This window comes from Oreochromis niloticus, linkage group LG18, assembly GCF_001858045.2.
Source record: "Oreochromis niloticus isolate F11D_XX linkage group LG18, O_niloticus_UMD_NMBU, whole genome shotgun sequence".
In the NCBI taxonomy this organism is placed as follows: Eukaryota; Metazoa; Chordata; class Actinopteri; order Cichliformes; family Cichlidae; genus Oreochromis; species Oreochromis niloticus.
The window spans coordinates 38292055-38317756 of NC_031982.2; the positions used below are offsets into that span (position 1 = coordinate 38292055).

The 25702-nt window shown below is 40.8% G+C and overlaps 1 long non-coding RNA gene and 1 gene segment (V, D, J or C); both read right to left on the reverse strand.

The window, feature by feature from the left end:
- Window positions 1–8081: 8081 nt before the first annotated feature.
- LOC112842862 (uncharacterized) lies at window positions 8082–8829 on the reverse strand. The gene is made up of 2 exons (XR_003214885.1): window positions 8634–8829; window positions 8082–8549 (listed from the first exon to the last, which is right to left on the reverse strand). It is a non-coding gene; the product is annotated as an uncharacterized LOC112842862 (long non-coding RNA).
- Window positions 8830–13810: 4981 nt separating this feature from the next.
- On the reverse strand, window positions 13811–15189 carry LOC102081108 (T cell receptor alpha variable 40-like). The segment is given in 2 exon segments: window positions 13811–14204; window positions 14330–15189. Coding segments are annotated over 2 exon segments (423 nt in total).
- Between the last annotated feature and the right edge of the window lie 10513 nt (window positions 15190–25702).

A 25702-nucleotide genomic window follows, 5' to 3' on the forward strand; every position in this document is an offset into this window, starting at 1 on the left:
CATTCAAAGTTGTTTCACCATATCATGTTCTGGGCTCTGTCCTTTATATTAACTTTACTTAATCTCCATGCCCTTCATGTGTGTGAGCAACACTTTTAGTTTTATTAAACACGCCCAGGGTAAGGTATAAACCATCACCATCTGAGCATAGAAACAGATCAAAAAGAACCACAAAACAATTTCTATATCTAAATTATCAAAAACCCCAAACGTCATAAAACGATCCTAAAACCCATTTCAAATTAAACCTTAAATCCTATAACTCCCCCCTTTTGTGACACATCTTATGTGTTACAAACTCAAAATCCTTCACTCGAGCTTAGGAAATTAAAAGAAAAAGGTTAGTCATATCATATTAGGTATACATGCTCCGGCCCTTCAAACCTGTGTTTAAGGAATGAAATCAAATTAATCATTATGTCAAATCTTTTCTTGGCTCCATCCCCAGCCTGCATCCTTGGAACTTCCTAGAAACAAAAACCTGTGTGTTAACCAGAACTTCACATTTCATACTCAGTTTTTCCCCACTTATGATCCAACCTGTGTTATAAGAAAGAAAACTTAAAACAGAAAAGTTATCAGTCATGTGTCTAACCTTAGTCCAGTCTTTATCTCAGTGTCCAGTCGGTCCAACCTATGGTCTGCCTCGTCCGTCCAGTCACCATCCATTTACACACATTCACTCACATGCATTAACATCAGGTATTGCTGACAGTGGAGACTATCTCGCAAATATTCAGTCTTCACTCTCAGCAACATCAACTCATTTATTTGTTTTACTTTGTTTTTAAGAAAATAGTTCTTTCTGCTTTTAGACTGGATTGGCTCGCAGCAATCCTTTTAGACAGAGACTTAGCCTTCTCCTCTGCCCATTGTAATCTGGAGAAGGTCACCGAGAATTTTTCAGCGCTGTTATCCACTCTTTTGCAGGCCTGCTTAGAACAAAAATGAGAAGAAGAGAGCTGATTATTAGCTCATCAAAACACAAAACAAAATCACCTGACAGGTTTTTCTAAGTGCACTGTTACAAAAATGATGGACCCCCTTAGACATGTGCATGTTTGATAAAACTCCCTCTATTAAAATAAGAAAACAACACAAATCTAACCGATAGAAGTAACCCATCACTACAACAACAACCTCAACAATCTTAAACACAGAACATTTTGCCACAAGTTCTTCAAGGTCCTGACTCTCTCAGGTCAACTTAACATAATTTCACCTGCTCAAAACACAGAAAATCTCGTTAAACACCACACAACTTGCACACCATCAACACTAAATTCTAAATTTTCTCTTCTGAAAACTTACTACACACTAAGCGAGTTGGACAACATGATAAACAGACTCCTATGCTAAACCTGCTATCTGATCTTCATGAGCTCTTTTGTATTCTAAGGTTAACGCATTTTCTATTTGTGTGTGTGATTGTGTATATGTTTCTTTTCGTGGTTTTTCAGACTCCCTCACAAGGTTCCACTTAAACCGTCAGTTTTTCTCTTTCCCAAATTTGATCTCCCTCCTTAAATAACAACATTCCTTGTCCTCAGCCAGAAGTTAAAGCTTGATTTTCAGGTTCAGGGAACAATTCACCCTGAAAGACAGTGAGTGTCTCCCCTCTTTGGCTCATCACTCGTCATTGTTAATGACATTTCCCCCTCTGCCCCAGCGGCTTTACCCTTGAAGTCCCGTCTCCTCCAGTGAGTCCAAGCTCACTTAGGGACCTAGGTTCAAGCAATCGTGACTGCGCCTTGCCTTAGGTTGTCCCAGGGTTTCGAGGTGGGATCTTACCCCTCATGGGCTGTCCAGCCTTCCATGCTTCGCCTGATACTGGGGCCAACTGGGCACGGGTGCTATGAGGGGAGGAGACACACTGACTCTGGAAATCAAAGGAGTGTAAGCTGCTTTCTTCATTTCATCAGTATATTAAGCTATCTCACTTCTTGATTATTCCCAACATTTCACCTGTAACAATTTGTGTACGTGTGTTTTCTATTCATTAATGTAATTGTTAGTTCATGTATTTATTTTCTCAGTCTTTCTTTTTCTAAAACATGTAATTAATATATTTTATTACTTTTTCTTAAGACATTCAGTCTCTAATTGCTCTGTTTTCATGCTGCAACGTCTCTCCCCAGCTATAATCAGACTTCCTGTTTGACGCACACACACTCTCTCAGGCCTCCTCTATTCACGCACTCTCCTATGAGTTATTATTACTTATTTATTATTTTGTACAAATCACACAGAATCATTCAAATCAAGTACTCACAACATTCACACACTTAGAAGCACTCAAAATACGCTTTCCTAAGAGTATTTTATCAAACATGCTTGCTTAGAATCAGAAAGAGCAAGTAGACAACACTCAGTGCGTCTGTCCTCTTAAAAAGAAGAGAAATAAACACATATGGGACAATTCTCCCCATCTTAGACAAAATGTGACCTTAAATGTCCGTTTCTAAGTCATGTTCTTCTCTACACGCGACTCTTGGCCTCCAGGGCATAAAACTTTAAACCTAAGTTTTTATTTTTACCAGAACTAGTACTTTACCAGAACCCTCATACGTGCAATAAGACTGCTATATGTGCACTTCTTTCTTTGACAAAGTTGTATTTTGTATTTTCTTACTCAGCTGTATATAGTATTGGTATTCTATTTTATTCTATTCTACTTTATTTTATTGCATTCCAGTGTTTTCTAATTTCTGCTGCATAACTTTGCACTTTTGCTTTAACAAAACAAATTTCCCAGCTGTGGGACTAATAAAGGTCATCTTTATCTTTAACTAGCCCTAACCTAAATCCTGTCTCATCCACTGCTGAAATTCTAGTTCAATGAACACGTGTTGCAGTTTAAAATTAAAAGAGGAAGTAACTCACACCCAAGTACTGTGTGTGTGTGTGTTAATGTCTGTGTCCCTTTAAATGAAAAAGGTGAACACATGTGGTGAGTTTTCCTCAATTTACACAAAATATGACATTAAATATCCTTTTCTAATTCCTGTTCTTCTTTAAACACCATGAATGACCTCCAGGTCATAACCTTTGGACTTATAACTCTGATATAAGTCCACACAGCGCACCAAGCACAGAGAAAATTCAACCTCAGTGCTTCAGAATTCTCCTCAAAATTCAGAAACTGTTTCTGTCATTTATCTCCCCAAGAACTTCATCATATGGACCTCGCCGGGTCCAGTAATCTTCAGCACATGTACATCACTGCAGCCAGTGAAGATTTAAAAACAGTTTATTGTCTCAGTTTACCCAGTATTAACTTATCAGATGGACTACAGCCGATCCATCAATCTCAACACAATCGTGTGTTCACCTTTACACAACTTATTCTTTACTTGTATCACAACACATCTAGTAATATCATCAGAATTACTTCAACATGGTAAACATTGATTTTCCTTTAAAATCAACTTACCCTTAAAACTCAAGATCACAGCTGACTCGATTCTCTGAAATCCTGAGTCAGTTAAACACCTTGCTCAACTCACGGTGTTCTTTTCTCGGACCCCTTCGTCCGAGCTCACTCTTTTTACCCCGGCATCTCCCCCAGATTGTTACGAGATCTTCATAAACCCAAAAGTAAGCATATTATTTCCCTAATCAAAAGTGAAGCCGTTTCTCACACAGTAATTCTTCATCCAACAGCCTTTGTGTTTTGAAACCAAAAAGAGGAAGGAACAGGGCCCAATTTTAAACTGTGCATGTTGTCACTGAACAACACACACACACACACAGACCCAGGGCAATTCTTCCTGGATCATTTATCAACGTTCGAACAAACACAGTCCGCCTTGATTATTTTCTGGACCTCAGCAGATCCACCAAAATTCATATAAATATATCAGCCATTAACCGATTTATTTCTTTTCCTCAGACCACGCCGGATCTGTTAATATCAACAACACTGCACACTCAGAATTGTGCAGCTGATTCTTCCCGTCAGACCGCGCCGGATCTGTTACTTCAGCACAATAAACACTGATTTTCCTTCAAAATCAGTTTACCAAGAGCCACAAAACCATTTCTGACTCGATTTTCTGAACTTCTGTGTCACTTAAACATCCTGACAGCACCAGGTGTTTTCTGTCGGACTTCCTCGTCCGAACTTAATCCTTTTACTTAAAAATAAGCGTCTCCCAAAATGATCCTCTTGATCATTAGCTATTCACCGAGCCCAAAACTCTCGGCAACACCACCTGACATATGCCCACGCCGGAGCTCCTCTTTGAAGTCTCAAAGAGGTACAGGAATTTGACACTTATTAAACCATAAGCTGACCAATAACTCTTATACTCTTCTTTATTCTTAAACATGCATTGGTCTCTTTTTCTCTTTTACCATGAAATACCATATAACCTTTTAACTCAGTACTGTCTGTTCCTCAAAGTTTCATTATCCTTGCTTCAAAGCTTCTCATTACTTCCAAGTTACTCATTCATTACTTCAACGTTTTACTTTATTCTCGAGAATTCAGTTTTACCCCTACTGCGCCAATTTAGTAGTTAAGATCATCTACTCAGCGAACAGATAATTTAGAATTCAGTCAATTTGCACAAATTTGCTTATTGAACAGGTTTGTGCGTACCTTTTAATCTTTTTAGACCGGTCCTTTGTTCACCTCATATCAGATCCAACCTTCGGCCACATTAGTTCTCTCTGATTTAATCTAGAAACTTCACGGTCTGCCGTACACAGAATCTCTTTTCCCTTTTCTTTAACAAGAGATACTCAAAAATTCTGCACATTCTCTCCACTCAGGAGGAGGCTCACAGCTTTATTCTTACTCTGTTTCTGGTTGGATTAAAACAACTCTTATATTAGAATCACCCTGTCCAGTGATACTGTATTTCAAAATCACCAAAGGCACGCTCACAAAACAGGAAAATGCTTCAGCAGCCTTAATGGGATCCCCGTGGGCCTCTCACTGTCTATTTCCAAGCACCTATAATGAACCAACGGCACAATGAGCATGCCTTTTTATCTACCCCTCATTTAATCAATGTATCTATTCTTTGTTAAAATTAAAACAAATTTCCCACGTGTGGGACTAATAAAGGTTATCTTATCTTAAAAGGGGAAGTGACCGCACCCAAATTTTAACTGCGCACTTTTCCCCAGCAAAAAGAACGGAAAAAGAGACTTTTACAGCCCCTCTCACACACAGCCTGCAACCGGCTGGCACTTAAATCATTGCAGAGAGTTTCTTACGTCACGGTTTCCAGCTGTATGAGTGGGTCCCCACAACCCGGATATACACACCGCTGCTCGTCTTTAAGAGACGTCAACAGGTCTGCAAATTCTCCAGGAATATCAACAAAAACACAGCTTTTCTCGGCCCACGGCGGGTCCACAAATTTTCACTGACCACGGCGGGTCCACAAATTTTCACTGACCACGGCGGGTCCACAAATTTTTCACTGACCACAGCGGGTCCACAAATGCATAGGTAATACTTTTTAATCGTCTCTCATAGCTCACAGTATTTATTCTCAGAGTTACTTCAACACAACAGACCTTAGTTTCACTTTACTGCTCGGCTGGCTTTACTGCAAAACCTCAAGCTTACAGCTGACCTGAGTTTCTCTTAAATCATATATCAACTTCCTCGGACTCTTGCGTCCGGTATTTTACTCTTTTTCTCACAATTAAGTGTCTCCCTAACAATGATCCTCTGCGATCACCAGGGCTATATCTGAGGCCACAAAATCTCAGTGGGGCCCTTCCCCCAGTTTAATACCCAGGAAACGTCTTTCCCGGGGGTGGAGTCCTCCGGCTCCGTGACTTTTAGACACTTATAATCTCTTTATTCCTTAATCACAGCTCAATCTCTAGTTACTTTTAGCTCAGTACTGCTTTTTCCGAGCGACCGTGAACACAACACTACTCTTAAGTTTCACTTTCGTTGCAACAAAGGTTTTCGTTTCAAACAAAACTCAAAACAGAGATCAACGGATGACCACTTGACTACATATTCTAGAATTATAATCCAATACAGCACAATTTCAGTTTAAGAGGTTTGTGCCTTACCTTTTTGCGGGCCCAATAGTCAAGCCATCACCGTGACGTCTGCCGTTCGATCACCTGATCTGGCCTCGACCTCCGCCGACAACAAACACCTGTACCTCTTACTGCTGATCTTTAGTTGCCCTGCATCCTCCACCAAATGAAGCGAGATCGGTCAACTGTAGACCAGACAACAAACGACGGAGGCCCAGAAAAGTACAATCAAACGATGAGTTTATTGACAACGGAGAACAACCGTCAGCATATGGCTTATTTGCTCTGACAAAAATACACTGAGTTCTGGTTTTATAGCATAGAGGATCACACCCCCACATACACGTCAATACAGGTCAAAAATACATTATGTCCAGTCATTGTTTACAGACAAGGGTACATCTTGTACATCTCTAATAACTATAAACAGACATATAACTTCTCTCTTTGATAACACCTTCCTTTTAAGGTAATAACTTCAAGCTTCAGGGCCTCTAAGGGCTAATAATGGACCCTCGTCATCAATCACTAAGTAGACTAAATTGGCGCAGGTCTCAAATAAGAAGCAGAAGACACTTGGGCCTTCGCTCAGGCCTGCTACTAGATTTATGTGTATTGTAAGCATGCATGCAATTAACCTGCTATGTTCTCATCTTCCCTCAACATGTATCACCTGGACACCCTCACCAGTGAAGCTTAAAACCCTCTTGGATAGAACATCAACTCTAAACAAGCACAGTTATGCATTGTGTATAGAATGAACTCAACCTGTGAATAGAATGAATGTGATGACAAACATATTCAATGCAATATGAACCCTGTAAACAATATTACTGATAAAATAATACTGTAGAACATGTTATTAATGCATTTATCATAAGGCAGATTATATGGCAGCAATAAAAGAATCTCTAAATCCCAACAAACGTCAGAAACTTTTCCAAGAAAACAGAGTAAAGGTACATTTTTGCCTTAGTTTAGATTCCATATATATCTTAATTTTATTTGACTTTGACCTTCGACTGTACTCAAAAATTTTGATAATTTTTGTGTTTAAGAAATTGTTTTCTTTAAAAGTTACATTTTGATTAGATCAAGACAAAACATAAAGATTACATGAGGAGGAGAGGCTTACATAAGGGCAATGACTCAAGAGTGGAGGCAGAAAGCTGTTCCAAAGTTTTGCAGTTCAGCATTTGGAAGGTTTACGCTGGTGCGGAACAGCAGGCTGTGAAATCCTTTAAGACTTTGAAGTCGGACTGGGATTTTCCGTCAGGGCTTTCTGGTCGTCACCCAGAAGCAGCAAAGCAGCCCCACAGCATCACACTGCCACCACCGTGTTTGACTGTTGCTATTATGTTCTTTTTTGAAATGTTGTGTTAGTTTTACATCACTTAAAATGGGACTCAAACTTTCCAGAAAGTTCAACTTTTGTCTCGTCTAGTCTCCCAGATTCTGTCTTGTTGTTGCCGGTTCAAGCCCCGGCTCAGACAGTCTCGGTCGTTGTGTCCTTGGGCAAGACACTTCACCTACCACCTACTGGTGTATAAATGCAATCCATTATTATTATTATTATTATTATTATTATTATTATTATTATTATTATTATTATTATAACAAGCAATTCATTTTTCACAGCACTGCCCTGGTGGTTTGTAATGAACCAGGAAAATAATTTACATTTGAGTACTACTAAACGAGTCGATGGTCAGTTAGTTTCATCACTGGGAGGGGGGCATCTTGGTTTTGTTAGTCCAAAATACTGAATTAGTATAGACATCCATTAATTTGGAGCCATTTCTACAAAGTGAAAGAAACCTTGCTTCTCAGTACTCTGGCCATCCACACAGCTCACATGTATTCCCGGCACTGCCAGAACAGCTGGGATGGAAACCCTAACTTGCAACAATGAACGGTGATTGACACGCTGACTAAGTAACAGAAATATACGGTGATGTCCTATTGTCATAACCGTGTTTCTTTTCTTTTTCTTGTCTCTTTCTGTCCTTCCAGACGTTGCGCAGCAGCATATCTGTAAGGAGGAGGTTCTCCCTAAGCAGCAGCTCTGTAACCAGGAGAGGAGCTCCAGACTGGACCGGGAGGAACCAGAACCTCCACAGAGTACAGAGGAACAGGAGTCAGGAGGGAGAGCAGGTTGTAGTGAAGGAAGAGAATGATACCATTTTTAAGGTGACTGTTACTTGGGGGGAAAGCGACCAGAGTGAAGCAGAACCAGACAGTGACCAGCTCCCTGCTCACAGCTCTGCTGTAGCTGAGAGCCAAGATCAGGAAGGAAGCGGGAATGTCAATTCAGGATCGACTGGAAATAGAAGCAGAAGTCAGAGCAATGATACAGAAAACTCTCCCATGCCAGCTGATAAGTGTAACACTGATACAGGTAAACAGCCTTTGAAAGGAGATGGTTTTCCCTTAAGAAAACGTAAAAAGGCCTTCAATAAAAAGTCTCAAAAGAGGACATGTCACAGAATGCAAACAAGAGAGAAGCTGCATACTTGCAAAACATGCGAGAAAAGCTTTAGTGAAAAGAGCATTTTGTTGCGTCACACAAAAACTCACACGGGAGAGAAGATTCATTCTTGCAAAACATGTGAGAAAACCTTTAGTCAAAGCAGTGATTTGATGATCCACATGAGAATCCACACTGGCGAGAGGCCGTATTCTTGTAAAACATGCGGGAAGTCTTTCAATCAAAGTGGTCATTTGATGGCCCACCAGCGAATCCACACCGGCGAGAGGCTGTATTCTTGCACAACGTGTGGAAAAACTTTTAGTCAAGGTAGTAATTTGTTGAGCCACATGCGATGCCACACAGGAGAGAAGCCTCACGTTTGTAAGACCCGCGGGGAAAGATTTACAACGTCAGCCTTGCTTAAAATCCACACCACGAGCCACACAGGAGAGAGGCCTCATCCTTGCCAAGCATGTGGGAAAACCTTCACTACACGCTGTAACCTGCTGCGCCACATGAGAACGCACACAGGAGAGAAGCCGTATGTTTGTGAGACCTGTGGGGAAAGATTTACTCTGTCAACGTCACTTAAAAGCCACAGAACTATCCACAAGGGAGAGAAACTGTATCACTGTAAAACCTGTGGGAAAATGTTCCGCCAGAGTCATCATTTGTCGTTGCACATGAAGACCCACAAACAGCAGAAGTCGTAGTGCTGAAAGTTTTGTGGGGAAAACCGTATTTCAAGCACCTTTACACTACTCCAACAACTATTCTGATTTGCAGCATTTGTTCTGATAATATCTGTTCTTTTTTTTTTTTGTAAGAAGTCCCTCATGAACAGTTGACCTCCTCACCCGATCACTAAGGGAGGCCAGCACCACCCTTCAGAGGAAGCTCATTTCTGCTGCTGTATCTGTGATCACGTTCTTTTGACCCTTTTGAATTTCAGGGAGTTTCTTGTTTTGGGAGATTTCTTTGCGATTCTGGAAGAAGAGTTTTGTAACTTTTCTAATAACACTATAATCAACCTTTGAGTTCAGCATGTTTTCAGTGATTTTCTACAGCGGTTTCTGTGTCATATTATTACAACCGTGTAAATTTATAACGATACATTCAAATATTAAAAAAGTGGAGGAGCATTTTGTCAGCTGATGGTCTTCATCTGCAGCCTTTGAGATTTTCTCCTGTGACGGAGTCGCACAAACTTTACCTCCATCACTTTGGAATCTGAGTGTTGTTGAAAACCAGAGGATACGAGACGATATCTGACTCTGATTGAAATGTCTGTTATTCTTTTTTACTGTGTCTCAGTTATTTGTGGGTTATGAGCTCAGATGTCGGAGTGGTGATATCTGACAGTTAAAGCAGTTTTGTTTCTGTTTCTTCGGAAGACAAACAAACTGTAAATCTTCGACATTGTTAGAAAGTGTTCTGTACAAATAAAGGTTTTTTTCTTCTAATAGTTTTGTGCTTCCACAGCAGCTCTGTCTCTGTCTCTGATCTTTACTGCTTCATTTCTCTGTTGTCTTTGTCATCAGTCCAATGACACAAGAATCAGAGGTTTAACAGTGTGTGGCTCCCTCTAGTGGATGTTGTGGAGTATTCTGTTGTCTTTGCTCCAAAGGTTTTTGTACAGAGTTTTGCTGTTTCCTGTCACTGTGGGCCTCACAGCACAGTAGTACACAGCAGAGTCTGTCACTGCAGCAGAGGAGATGCTCATGTTGAACTGGTTTTTCCCCACTTCAATTTTCAGTCCAGGGATTTTTTCTGTTCCTATTACTCCTGATGCAGAGTGAGAGATGAGTAGCTCTGGTTGTATTCCAGGATATTGTCGATACCAGAAGAAGGAATCTCTACCATCAGCAGCTTTGGAGTATTTGTAGGACAGAGTAACAGTGCTGCCTTCTACACTGAACACTTCTTTGTTGGTTGGAGTGAGATCTTCACAGCTGACACCTAAAGGAACAGAAACACATTTTATTGTTTTATAAATCATCACAATTCAAATGTATTTCTTTAAACACACAGATTGTAACATACCTGTTAGAATGGTGAGAATCAGTAAAGAAAGTGCATAATAGTCCAAAGACAACATGTTGAATGAAGGTAAAGTTTATGGTTTGTGTGCTGAACTCTGTTGAATGTGGAGGTTTCTCTCTCTTCTAGTTCAGTAACAGCTCAGCTCCTCCCTGAATCTCTCCTCCTCCTCTCTGATCTGGGTTTGAACTTCTCTCACTTCCTCCTGCTTTACACACTAGTAGCAGCATTTTCACTTTCAGGTGGGAGCTCCTATTTCATCAGGCTCCAGCTTCCCTGCATCACTGAATTGGGATAAGCTGGAAATGGATGGATGATTAATTATTCACTGTTAAGTGGCTGGAAAAAAATCCAGTCCAAACAAAAATCTTCAGAAAGCTGGAGAATTATTGTTCATGACCACTTTCCAATTAGGAGGAGGTCTGCTTGGAAGCTGAATTAGAAAAAGGTGTACCTCGTCACTTTTACACGGAGCTGATTGTCTGACATTAACCTGATGTCCAGGTCATATTTTCCTTTCTTCCTGCTTTATTTTGATTTACTAACCAGTGGTTTCACTTTAGTGTTTCCCCTGACTGATCCATTTCTGCTGGTCAACATTCTTGTTTCAGTTGAATTGAACTCAAAAACCTACTTCAGTGCTGATTATTCACAGGAATAACAACAGACCAAAAGCTCCTGCAGGAACGAGGAATCAGAGTAGACACATCGAAGGAAACCACAGAGCAGAAAAACACAAAGCTTTGAGTCAGCATGACAATGATCAGAGGGAGACTGTGACAATACAGACATGTGGGATAACGAGGGGAAAGGGAACAGATGGAACACAGCTGAGGGCAACTAACACGATGTGAGAGGAAGTCAAACTAAAGATAAGACACTGAGCTGCAGTCACCAAAATAAAACAGGAAGCGGAAACATAACAGAATGAGGAGACAAGATTAACTTGACACAACTAAACAGGGAAACAAGACGAGCATGGAGACAGGACACAGAGAGACAGACACAGGGACAAGACCAGTGATGAGAATAACAGCATTACTAACGGCGTTACTTTTTTCAGTGATGAGTAATCTAACTAATTACTATTCCTATCATTACAACGGCGTTACAGTTACTAACAAGGAAACGCGGTCCGTTACTATTTTTCAACAAACAGACGGTCGAAGCTGTGTTCAGTTTACCGCATCTTATATCAGCTGCAGGAAGTAGCTGTAAGTAATCTGGACGCTACAGCTTTAAGCAGCTGCGCGCTCCCGCGGACGGTAATCACGAGCACTGTCTAGCACAACACCTGGAGCTCAGGGGGCAAAACAATCGCATGAGTGCTGCTGTTTGACTGAGGAAGAATAAAGTAGTCGTGGTAAGTCAATCACGTGACCACTTCAAGACAAAGCAACAAGGTGCCAGTTTCTAAATTGTGTCGATAGGCCACGTAAAACCAGAGTCATGATAAACAAGATATACGCGGCGTTTTTTCCTCAATAGTTTCGCCACGTTAGCGCTAGCAAGCACTCTCTGCTTATGAGCAAAAAAACAAAACAAAAAAAAGTTTTAGGAGTGACGGAGAGAGAGAGAGAGGGAGAGAGAGAGAGGGAGAAAGAGAGAGAGCGAGTTTTGAGATGTGAGAGATTTGTGACGTTTAGCGTGTTTGGAGTGTGTAGTTAATGTGTTGTCTTGTGTAGTTAGTGTGTAGTGTTGTGGATAGTTTTGTGTTGTGTGTCAGAACAATGAGGCGACTGCTGTCTCCAGGTAGAAACAGCAGTGATACACCTGCTGTCAGACCTGCAGGTATCAGGCTGGGATGTTCTCCTTTATAGTGGACAGAAATGATTTTTTTGGAGTGGCACAAATAATTTGTGACGCATCTTATTGAAGAACAGCTGATTGTTCTGTAAATAGTTTGAAATGGTTATTTTAAAAAAGGGTAAAAGGTAAATGGATGCAAATAACTTTGTTTTTTGCAAAACTTGTGCATAGGATTGTAAAATTGACAATTAATATTTGCATTTGAAGTTATGAAATATGATTCATTAAACATGTTTGTGGTTGTTACAGTAAAAATATAACTTTTTCTACTCTGATTTTATGTTTTTTGTCTGATTTTAGATCAATTCTGGTTATACAGTATGACAAAATGAGAACATAACTGTAAATTCAGGCACGTGAGGTTGTGCTAAAAAGGATGATACCAAACAAGGCAAAGTAAATAGTTTGTAAAGGTAAAATGTGGAGGGAAAATCAAGAGTAGTAAAAAAATGGCCAATTATACCCTGGACCCCAGGGGGTTAAATGTTCTTTGTGTTTTTTTTTAAAAGTAACGCAATAGTTACTTTTCCAAGTAATTAATTACTTTTAGAATATTGTAACTCAGTTACTAACTCAGTTACTTTTTTGAAGAAGTAACTAGTAACTATAATTGAATTACTATTTCAAAGTAACTTGCCCAACACTGGACAAGACTGAGGAAACAGAAAGGGGACAGGAAAGGAAAACAATCAACCTGAAGTCCTCTATCACTAACTAGAGACACAAATACCACGACAGAGAACCAACAAAGGGATCAGGAAAACTCAAAAGCACAAAGAAACCAAAACATTATGCTCCTCGTTTCTGTTAATAAACTACTGCTGGAAACCAAAAACTAATAATGAAATTACAAAACTCAAACTCCTGATGACTCAGGGACCCTGACAGTTTCCTTATACAGAGAAATGAGGCTGTGTCAGTGTGTCAGACCTACTGATTTACAGTGATTTAAATTCAGTAACATACATGTGGTGGCACAAAACAAACTGTGTTTTTCACCACTGAAACCAAAGAGAAGAAGAAGAAGAAGTGGACACTGTAGATTCTTAGGTTCACAATATATTTGCTCAGATGTGATTTTTGATCAACCTGCAAATCAGGTTCAAAATGAAGCTTTGAGATTTAAAGTGTGTTTAGACTTCAACAGTGTCACTAACAGGTCGACTAAGACCAGGCTGTGATCTCAGTCAGAGAGCACAATCATTCTGAGACTGTTAAACTGCTGAGTGGATACTTGGTACCTTAAATATGTTTTAACAGTGTCACATATTGTTGTCAGTATTTAGTAAAATTTTATGTTTGGCAACAATCTGAAGACGGTTTCTTCTTGGAAAAAGATCAAACTGAGTCTGTGGTGCTCTGTCATCAACATTTTACAAAACAATTTATTGCATGTTGACAAAAAGAAGGTGAAGACAGTCAGTGTAACCAGAAGCACAATGTTTCAGTCACAGGAACAGAATCAGAGGTTTAACAGTGTGTGGCTCCCTCTAGTGGATGTTGTGGAGTATTCTGTTGTCTTTGCTCCAAAGGTTTTTGTACAGAGTTTTGGTGTTTCCTGTCACTGTGGGCTGCAGAGCACAGTAGTACACAGCAGAGTCAGACAGCTGAAGCTTCTGGATCTTCAGAGGAGCTGATGTCTCGTTGATTTTAGCATCAAATCTGTCCTCCTGGAACTCGGGGGCTTTATCTGTTGCTCCAGAGAGAAATTTCCGCAAGATATATTTTGGGTAAGCGTTTACTTCTTGTTTGTACCAGAACAAGGTGGGCGTTGTTTGACTTGTAAAAGTACATCCAAGTGTAACTGTGTCTCCTTCAGCCGCAATGACATCTCCTTGTTCCTGGATCACTTTGTCTTCTCCTTTACACTCTGAGGAAGAACAGAACATGATTGAAGTTATTTAAAAGTTCCACAGTGTAAAATGATAAAATCTCCTCTTTCTGTCCTTGTTGTGAATCGTGTGCAGAGGAAACATGTTGATGTTTGTATCTTACCAAAGAAAAGAGCAGCAAGAATAATCCACAGCCAGTGTTCCATCTGTACAACAAGGTTTCAATCAACAGGAGAAACTAGCTGATGTTCAACATTCAGTCTGAGAATTGTTCTCTTCACAGCAGCACTTATTATTGACACAATGGTTGAACACAGTGCAGAAGGAGAGCACCGCCTACTGGATGATGTCGCCCTCTAGTGGAGGTCAGCAGTGTGGAAAAAGCTTCCAGCAGCTTGTGTTTTGTACATTCTGTGTTAACCTGCTAACTGAGGCCTGCAGAGTCTGAGCTGTAGCTCTTGGCTTTGTTGCAGTTTCTCTGAACATCACATGATCAGACCTTGGGATGAATTTGCTGGGACTACCTCACCTGGGATGATTGGCGGCTTAAATGGTTTCCACTTGTGAATAATAATCTCACTGCAGACAAAGGGAATTAAAACTGTTTGGAAATGGCCTCATAATCTCTCCACTATATCCTTCTGAAACTCACCCACATTGTAAATCTTGTACGGACGGCACGCTCCAAAGTTCAGGTGGTTTGTGCTGCATGTTTCCCTCAGACGCTGCAGGACGTTACAGTGGAATGTGCTGACAGTCTGACCCTGAGGGATAAATTCATAGTGCACAACCCTTTGAGTTCTTTAGGAACCAAAGATTTGCATGCTCACTGTGGAGATGATCTAATGCCTCCTCTTCAAACTCTGACACTGTGGACTCTCCACTGAAAACTGCTGTTTGGTGTGTGGATCAGAGTGGGAACCCAAGAGGGCCCCAAAGTTTCTGTTTGGCAAAGAAGAAAATGTATTAAACTAAACTTTATCAAAATATGTCATCAGCATATTTTTGTGACTTTATGTCATGTTATGATTTGTATTTGATTTAGAATTTTCTAATTCATGTTTTCACTCTGACTCAGTTAAGGGTTGATTGTGTGCGCTCTGCCAGCTCGAGTCTCCAGTAGTTTTATTTTTTTCATTTGCTGTTTTGTTGTGTTTTTGTGTTTGTTTGGTGCTTTAGACGTGACATTAATTCAATAAGGAGAGATCACTTGGAAGAACTGAACATCATTTTTTGAGATAGAGAAGTTAATCAGTGTATCTGGAGATTGGACTCTGATGGAATCCCAGCAGTGACAGAATCTAGGACGGGACTCCCGGCGTCTTAGATGCTGCTGGTGGTGAAGATGAATATTTAGGCTCAGATGGCGCTCTGACTGATTTGGGTGAGGTGGAGATGTGGAGGAGATGGGTTCAATGAATGAGTGGCTGAAAGGGAGAATAATGGAGAGCATAGATATAAACCACACAGAGTGGAGGCTGAGTTCAGTGAGCAAATTTAGAATTGGGTGAATTGGTTATTTGTAAGTTTTTATCACATCTCTGTTGGCATTCACTCTTCTGGCATGAGCTCTGAAATCTCCGTGCAGCTTTAACTCTGCTATATCGAGCGCAAAATATAAGAGATGTTTCTTGTCTGTAAAATATCTGCATGAAGAGACTGTGTGTTGAAAATAATAGTAAATCAGTTTGTGTGCTTGACTTAAATATTCCCCTCCCAGTATAACGCGCTTAGAGAAAGGAACTCCCAGAAATGCACAGGTGAGAACTGAGGGTCAGGTCAGGAGTTTCCACCTCTTACATCAATCTTCTCACTGAGTTCCCTTTATAAAAGTCAACAGTACATTTTTTATGTCAAATCCATAAAGGAAACCATCTCATTGGCTGAGTAAATCAGTGGGTGGAGCCACAGAAAATAACTTTTTGGGTCTGTTGGAGCAGTGAACCATCTGTTGGTGTTAAACAATCCAGCGAGCTGCAGCGACACGTTAGACAAATCCACACAGTGATTTTTACAGCTGGTCTCGTTGCACAAGCGTCTGCACATGTTTCCATATCAGACTGTAAAGTTTAAGGAGGAGAGGATTTGATTGTGTTTGTTTATTTAAACCCAGAAGAAGATCAGATCAGGACACACTGAGAGTGTCGATTATTCCCACTTTGCTGGAGGAACTCAAAGATAATCTGCAACCTCCAATCCTCTAATACCTGAATCAACATTTCCTGCAGTATGTTGACAAAAATTAAAGAGTTTTAATACATTTTTATTTTTTCATCAGGCTTCATTTCAACTCTGGAACAAACAATGAGAAAAGAAATACTGAATTAATGTTATCCTTTGTTTAACCAGGAAGTGAATTTCTTTCCTTCAGCTTCACAACATTTACACTTCAGATGCTTTGAATTTCAGGACCACAGACAGCGACGATGTTTCCTCCTGACTGTTGATGCTGATGTAAAGTGTTGGTTTGTGGTTGATGTGGATTTGCTGCTCATGTGAATCCTCCCACAGTGTTTCATTAGCAGCTGTAACCACAGTGACTCTGATAAAACAGGAATTAGCAGAATCCATCTGATATGAAGCTGTGCTTTGAATACCACTTCCCTCCTCTTTGAAGAGTAGTCAGATATCTGTGTTCAGGTTTTTGTACAGCCTCTTCTACACTTTGTATCACTGTGTTTGTAGAGCACAGTAGTAGAGAGCTGTGTCTGCCAGGGTTAGGGCTGTTATGCTCAGAGTAGTTGATCGATCTGTTGTTGTAGACTGATATCGATTATCAGGAATATATTGACCTGTCTCCCGTTTCCCTCCTTTCCAGAGTATAAACTGAGGAGCCTGAAGGTCAGAATCATGTCTGTACCAGTGAAGCTCAGCACCACTTGCACTTGTCTGATAGCTACATGTGAGTGTGACAGATTCTCCTTCTGTTTCAGTGACTTCAGTTCGTTGAGGAGTGATTGAGTCTCCAGCTGTGAGTCCTGGAAAAAGAAAGAAGAAAAGTAGTGAAATGCAGTCTGTATATCTGCTTAATGCAGCAGCTTCAACTAAACTTTAATCCCTGTTCTTAAACTCACCTATAATGTGAGATAGAAGCAAAAAGAGGTGCAGCAACATGTCTTTGGAGTTATTAAAGCCAGACAGACAGCACATGAACAATGTTCTTCCACTGCAGCACAATGACCAACAAATAATGTCATTGGATGAGCTCAACTTCAGTGGGCGGGGCCAGTTTAATAGCTCAGCCAATCAAATAGTTTTGTGCTTCCACAGCAGCTCTGTCTCTGTCTCTGATCTTTACTGCTTCATTTCTCTGTTGTCTTTGTCATCAGTCCAATGACACAAGAATCAGAGGTTTAACAGTGTGTGGCTCCCTCTAGTGGATGTTGTGGAGTATTCTGGGAGTGTGCAGGGAAATCATTCGTCAAGGCCCTCATGATTTAACCAAATCAATTTCAGCCTCGCCAATTAACATGACCCTATTAAACTGCCATTCAATCTCAAATGAGACATTTGTCCTCAATAATTTTTTTTATTAGGAATAATTTTTTTAATTTTGGCTTTCTCTCCCCTCCCTTGCTCTCTCCCTCCTGTCACTTTGCCTGGGCGGAGCTCAGATTGAGCTCCCGCCCTTGGCCCACACACCTGCAGCTGATCACAGCTTATTCCTCACCAGTGTTGGCCAAGTTACTTGAAAAAAGTAATCAGTAACTAATTACTGATTACTTCCTCCAAAAAGTAATCCCGTTACTTTACTGATTACTTATTTTCAAAAGTAATTAATTACTTAGTTACTTAGTTACTTTTTAAAAACACAATTTACAACCTGAATAGGTGATAAAGCGATAGATCTTTCAGCCCAATTCTACTTTTTCTGCATAATCCATCATACAAAATGTAATCAAATGGAAAAGTCTCTTTTTAAAACTTTAAACTTTAAATCTTTTAACTTTATGCATCAAGCAAAAATTAAATTATATGCAACATTCTCTGACTGGAAAAAATTTGTTTAACATTTAAACCTATTTTCTGCACATTCCAGCACATAAAATAAAATATTTTTTTGTGTTTACACTCACTCTTTCAAATAGATGCAAGTAAAACACAGCAGAAAATAAATAAAATCAAAGACTCGTCGGTCCTGTTGCTCTATTTTCACCTGTGAAGCAGGACTGGGTTAGGCGGAGGTTTACCCTGGTGCAGGTGTGCTGCAGTGGTCAGTGGAAGAATCCGCGAGTTTCTCTGTGAATTTCCCATTACAGTCGTAGTACACTCGGCGCTTGCTTGGAAGTTTAGGGGGTTTTCGCTGTAAAAAGAAGTTTTCTTCCCACGCACAACGGACACTAATGTTTTTGTCACTTTTTATGGAATCAAACTCAAAGTAAGGTCAGTACTTCCACGCTTTAAACGCTGCATGCTCATACTCTCTCCCGCACTTGATATATTATACATTGTTGATCTGCACACAGCTGTTGTCACAAACGTCGCACTCGCTTACGTCACTGTCATGAGACATTCTTGCAAAAAACTCACGGTTTTAGTAACGTAGTAACGCAGCGTTCCTACGGGAGAGTAACGGTAATCTAATTACAGTTTTTGCAATAGTAATCCCTTACTTTACTCGTTACTTGAAAAAAGTAATCAGATTACAGTAACGCGTAATTACTGCCCATCTCTGTTCCTTACTATTGTTTCCAGTGACAAGTAGCAGGAGTGCTGAGCTACTTGTCACTGGAATATTGAGTAACTCATATCAGTGTTTGCCGGCTCTGCAGAAAACCATTGTTTCTTGTGCTTGCTTAGGAGTAACCCTCATCACTGTGCACAGATTTCCTGGACCCGTCTGGTACCGTGACCCCTGAGTGTGAGTGAAGCTGTTCAGCGTGGAGTTTTGTGTGTGAGGAATGAGAGGAGCGGAGCGTGTGTGAAAATCTTGTGTTTCCCTGACCCCGGGAACCCTGGTCTTTTCCCCCACATGTATATAGTGCACGCGGTATGGATTAATAAAGAACTGTTTAGTAAATTGTATGTCTCAGTCTGCACCTATCACTGTGGCTGGATATTGGGCCAGTTTGTCATGAGGACATTTTTATTAGTGATTATATCTTTTATTTGATCTCTCCTTAATTTGTGACACTCTGCCTTCTGTTCATGTGAAGCATTCATGATTAATTACTGACTCTGTGGTGGAAGAATTTGTGGATGATAGGTTTGTCTAGCACAGATCTATTGCTGGAACGACCAAGACAATTCTAAATCTTTGGTCTGGAGCACAGGCTGCTGTTGATCAGGGCATATCTTAACTGCAGCTGATTTGGCCTGGCCTTCTCTGCACGCTCTTCAAGGCCGCTGTGTTTTCAGAAAACTTCTAATATTTGACATTTTCCAGCAATCAGTTTACCCTAAAAATCACATTTTTTTTTTTTTTTTAATGACAATATCCTAAATACTACGCGCTTCCGGGAGCAAATTTTTTTCATGAATGTGCCGTCTCCCTGTGAGGCAGTTTTACTTGCTCAGGAACCCATGATAACAACAACAACAACCGGTGCCACAGACCACGTGCCTGCTCCGCACTCACTCACACAAACGCACATAAACACAACAACACAAAATAGGCCTACACGCACCGGACGCTCAGGACACAAACCTAGTCACGCGGTTATAGAATCACTTTCTTTCAACTTACTTGGTGTTGCTTTTGCGTGCAGTATCAGCCTCAGATCCCATCAATCATCATCCATCGAGGGAAAAATGGATGCTCTCCCACCAGCCTGGTGACAAATTTTATGTCACAGGTCCTTTAGCAGGCGTTTCTATGAGTCCCGAATGGCGTAAGACTCCAGCTTGGTGCTTTTCCCCTCGGTGAATGTTTGATTGCAGAATCCGGCTTGAGAAGGACCAATTAATGATAGGTCTGTCTAACACAGACCTATTGCTGGAACGACCAAGACAATTCTACTACAACAGCAAAAGCATTAGACACCAGGCTGAGCTCTTTGAGTAATCTCGTGCACGAGGGAAAGAACCGTGACGAGCGCTGTTCCTGCCGCTCGAACCCCAGTCACTCTCAGCGAGCTCCCTCATAACACTGCTCTTTATTGAGGTTACATGAATATGCATACGTTCATTAACATATGACATCTTATAAAGGCATACATGTCAACAAAGAGTACTGTCAGTGTGTACGTGTAGGTATGCGTGTGTGTGTATATATGTGTGTGTAGGGGGGGGTGTCAAGATGTGACCCCGTGAATAACCTCCCTAAATCTGCTGGGCCTGGAAGTCCAGCAGTTCACCTAAACAAAAGGCACTTATACCTAAACGGACATAGATGTGTTTATCATACCATAAAACAGTAAGAGAAGGTACGACCTCTTTCATGACCTTAGGATGTGTGTGCATCCCAGAACACTCTGGAAGCCACACAGAGTCTTTGCAGACTACTAAGGATCAGACCTCCTATCATTATGCAATCGATTATACACCTCTAAGCATATATGAGTATATGTTTCTAAGCGTAAATGACAAGCCACCAATACAAACCTAACAGTTGAATTGTTTGATAATAATCTACCTAAAAGTGATGAAATGAAACAACATGTAGACTCCTTCAATTCGCAATGCCTAAAAATTCTAGATAAAGTGGCTCCTCTTAAAATCAGGAAAGGCAGCACTGTTAAATCCCTGCCCTGGTTCACAGAAGCTATCCACAGCTTTTGGCAAATTTGCCATATCTCTGCGCTTGCAGAAAGCAACAAGGTTCATAAGCTCCACTTAAAAGAACTATTATCTACCTTCAACAACATGGTGAAAGATGTGAGAGCCACTTATTTCTCTAAATAACTATCAGCACAGTAGGAAAAACAATTCCTAAGGTTGTCTTGAGTAGCATCGTCTCCCCCCAACTCTGTGTACACCTGTCTTTTCAGATGAGGATTGCCATGACTTTCAAGATAAGATTAGTGACCTAAGGGGAAACATAACTCCCCTAGAGAGCCCCTTCAACCACGATCTTCCACACCCAGTAATTATGGAATCCTTTCACCCAGTTTCTTTAGAAGATCTATCAGAAATACTAACCCAGATAAAACCCTCAACGAGTCTAGCTGATGTCCTACCTACTTCTCTATTTTGTAAAGTTTTTGAGCATTCACTTCAGTCTTGACTTCAGTCAAGCTACAGACCTATCTCAAAACTTCCTTTCTTTTCTATAATATTAGAAAAAGTCATTTGGTCTCAAGTAAAGAAGGCACTTGAAAAGCATAATATTCTAATAACTTTCAGTCAGGATTCAGAAAGTTACACTCCTTAAAGTCACAAATGACCTTTTGATGGCCGCGGACAAAGACGATTGTTCAGTCCTTGTTCTATTGGACCGTAGCTCAGCCTTTGATACCGTTGATCATCAGATCTTAATCCACAGGTTAAATCATAAGGTAGGGATATCTGGATCTGTCCTAAAATGGTTCACCTCATTTCTGGCAAAGAGAGAACACTTTTAGTTTCAGTGGGAAACTTTCGGTCAGATGTGGCTAAATTGTCACGTGGAGTCCCACGAGGATCAGTTTAAACGCCCTTGTTATTTTCATTATATATTCTTCGTTTAGGCAGTATCATTAGCAGTTTCAAAATTATTTCCTACCATCTGTATGCAGACGATATCCAGTTATACATTTCCTTTAAACCTTGGGAATTAAAAAAAATATCCAGTCTAATGGACTGTCTTAAGGAAATTAATGGTTAGATGACAAACAATTTTTTGCAGCTTAACGCAGATAAGACTGAGTGTTTAATTCTTGCTCCAGACAATATCAAGCCCAATATAATGAAGTAAATGCAGAATAAACACAAAGAATGTGTTTTAGAGTTTGTGTGTGCTTTGTCTCTAGGGGCCACCGTAAATATACTTTTATTTATTCACTCCACATAAAATGTCATAAATAAATTATAAAATACAAAACCCAACTATTTACATTTCAACTTTTAACTATTTAAATTTTCAGCTTTTTCCTTTTACACAAATTTAAAGTGAAAAAACACAAAACACTGCAAACCACAACACAAGTAAATATAAATTACTATATGCAAAACAAAAAGATCCACATTCTCTGTCATGTAGGCCCGGGATGATTTTTTGTGTTTTCTTGCTTACAATTGCTTACATAGGATTCACTGCATGAATTAACTTTCTGAATCCTGCCAACTGAAAATAGTTGTGGATGATTACTATACCTTTCTAATGTGACGATGTTGTCTCTTGTTGTTGCCCCTGGCTCTCTTTCTCTCCCCCCTCTGCTCGGCACAAGCACACGGCTCATGTGAAGCGAAAAAAAGTGCGAGAGGTTGAGAGAAAAAAAAAACACGGCTCCCAATAAGGAGCCAGCTCGCGTCGTTCACTTCAAAGTGTCGGCTCTAAGAGCCGTTTCATTCGTGACCGACACATCACTACTGAGGAGGAAGCGCTGCCAGCGTGTCACCACACGGCCAGACTCAAACTCCCAAGCAGCCAGTTGGCACTTTGTCTTCCCCAGATTTTGGGACTTTGTCTTCTGCGTTTGTTCATTGTGTGACGAGGGATAATAGCCGTAGCTTACCTACAATACAACCATCATAACTAACCTCACCCAAGTGGGCATTTTTGAAAACTTCTGTGGAAATAAAAATCTGTTTTTCTTCCGCTCCTTCCGAGCTGGGACTTGATAACTCTGAGGCAGTTTATTTTGTGTTTGTCTCCCCCGAAACAATTAAAACCAACCCTCAGTTCAGTTTTTAGTTCCACTACCTATTCAGCCAATACCTTCACCCGCTTCTGCTGTGCTTAGGGCTATGACAGTGCAGCCCATAAGGGACTGTTTTTCGACCACCTCTTCAAAGCAGAGAGACTAACATATTAGGACTGTCATGCTTCCTCAAAAGCTGGCCAGTGTAGAGACAGTAACTCCCTCCAGGGCCTCTCTAGAGGCTGAGCTTCAGCCCTTAGCTGACTCTGGACCCCTGGAGGCTAAGAAGCCAGCTGAGGTCTGCACCCTGCTGTCGCTGCCTGAGCAGAGCCAGTGCTCTGCACAGCTCCAGCCTGCTTTATGTGTGCCAGAGGACTCCGTTCCTGCTTGTTTTTCCTCATTTTTGCCAGGGGACTGTGTGCTGCTTTTGTCTCGTATTCGCCAGGGAACTCTATGCCTGCTGGTTTTGTTTTGTGTTCGCCAGAGGACTCCGCGCCTGCTGGCTCTGTGACTGCTTCCACTGGGGGGTCCAAAGAACCGCTTCAGCCTCCTGCTTCCGCTGGAGAGTCCGAGGAGCCACTTCAGCTTTGTGTCTTCACTGGAGGCTCCGAGCAGGTCCAGCCATCGCCTGCAGCGTCACCACCTCCGGTCTCCACATCCTCGTCTGCAGCTTCATCCTCGTCTGGTTCTGCGGCTCCTGAGACTCTGTTTTGGTTCTGTTCCTTGAGTTTGTGTTTGTGAATTTCCTGCTTTACTTTGAAAGGTCTGTGTGTGTCATTCCATCGTTACCTTGTGTGTATTTATAGCGTGTGCCTGCCTGTGTTCCTCGTCGCTTCGTCTGTGTTAACTGGTGTTCTCAGCGTCTCTCTGCTCTTCATCGCATGTGTCTCTGTATATTATTATTTCAGGTTTGGTTTCTAGTTTTCCCAGTTTAGTTTGTGCTCATTCCTCATTTCCTGTTTGCCATTTTGCCACTCTGTAAATAAAGCACAGCTTGGGGCCTCCTTCACAACACCACACGACTACCGCCGTAGCTGTGACATCCGCTTTTCAAACCCTAGCTCCAACACAGTGGAATAGTTCACCTCCCCCGCTACACACCACCAACTCTGTGGGTACTTTTAAAAAACAGCTTAAAACACATCTGTTCTATCTAGGTTATTGCAATGGGGTTGTGTTTACTGTGTTGCTCTCTTTTTGCTTTCTCTCAACAGGTGATCTAGGTGGGTTTAAAAAAAAAACAAATGTCTTCTCTCACTGTCCGTCTTCCCCTTCCCTCCCTTTCTTTCTCTCCCCTTTTCCTATCCCCCAGTCATGTCTGTCCCATCTGTAATAACTTAAAATAAAATTAAATAAGTAAATTATAATAACCAAGGTCAATCAAATGGACCAATATGGCAAGGCCGTGATGATCCACTTTGTAAAGTAAATCTGTTGGGTATCTTTCTTGGTCTTCAGTCAATAATTCTGATGGCTAAAGAACCAAATGGGACAGGCAAAAGAAAAAAAAGAAAGAAAAAAAGCTGCTGCTGTTATAGAGACAGTGAAGTGTTACTGTGCCTCCTGCAGCAGCAGTCTCTTCTCCTTTTGCTTGCAGCACGTTGTCTTTTTGTGCTCTGCATTCTGTAAAACACCAACAAACAGTATCAGTGTGCTGTTAAAGAATCATGTCAATGTTGGATTGATATCAAAGAAACAGAGTTGTGTTCATACCGAGGCACATAGCAGCCAGCAGCACTGAGATGAACAGAGGCGTCATATCTGCAGTGTAGAGTAACTGTGAGCTACAGCAAGTATAAAGAAGCTGTGATCTCTCTGTTTAGTCTTCATCAACACTAAGTTGGTGGATTAGAAGGAGGAGCCTGATCACAGTGACAGGACTCATTCACAGCCCTGTGTTATTCCCCCTGCTGACAGCTTTACACTCTGTGCTTTTATTTGAGTAAAGAATTTAAATCAGTACTTCAACTTTTACTAGAGTATCTTTTTAACAGTAGTATTTGTACTTCTACCTAAATACAGAATGTCTGTACTTTTGCCAACTCTGTCTGTTTTTGAATAGAATTTGGAAATTGTTACTAAATAGGATCATCAGGTTGAATTCGAATTGATGCTCCATCTAGAAACGTGCCTTGTTACTCAGCAACCATAGAGAAATGCATCTGGGCAGATATCAGGGAGTTAATTTAAAGCATTATCTAAATTACCTTTCATTTGATTGGTCAGTGTGACATAAAGTGGCACATACAGAATATCAGTTAAGTCTGATAAAGCTGCTTATCAGACCGTGATAAAGCTGTGACCGTGATGTGTCGGTCACGAACGAAACAGCTCTTAGACAGTTGTTGCAGAAATCTGTGACCCAGCAAGACAGAGCTCAGTGGATAAAGACCTGGCAAAAATGATTGCACTTGATTTCCAACTATTTTCAGTTGTTGATGATAAAGGATTCAGAAAGTTTATTCATGGACTGAATCATCAACGTGTCTTTTAGACCCCATTCCTACAAAACTGCTCAAAGAAGTCCTGCCATTAATTAATTCTTCGATCTTAAATATGATCAACCTCTCTCTAATAATCGGCTATGTACCACAGGCCTTGAAGGTGGCTGTAGTTAAACCTTTACTTAAAAAGCATCTCTAGACCCAGCTGTCTTAGCTAATTATAGGCCAATCTCCAACCTTCCTTTCATATCAAAAATCCTTGAAAGAGTAGTTGTCAAACAGCTAACAGATGATCTGCAGAGGAATGGCTTATTTGAAGAGTTTCAGTCAGGTTTCAGAGCTCATCACAGCACAGAAACAGCTTTAGTGAAG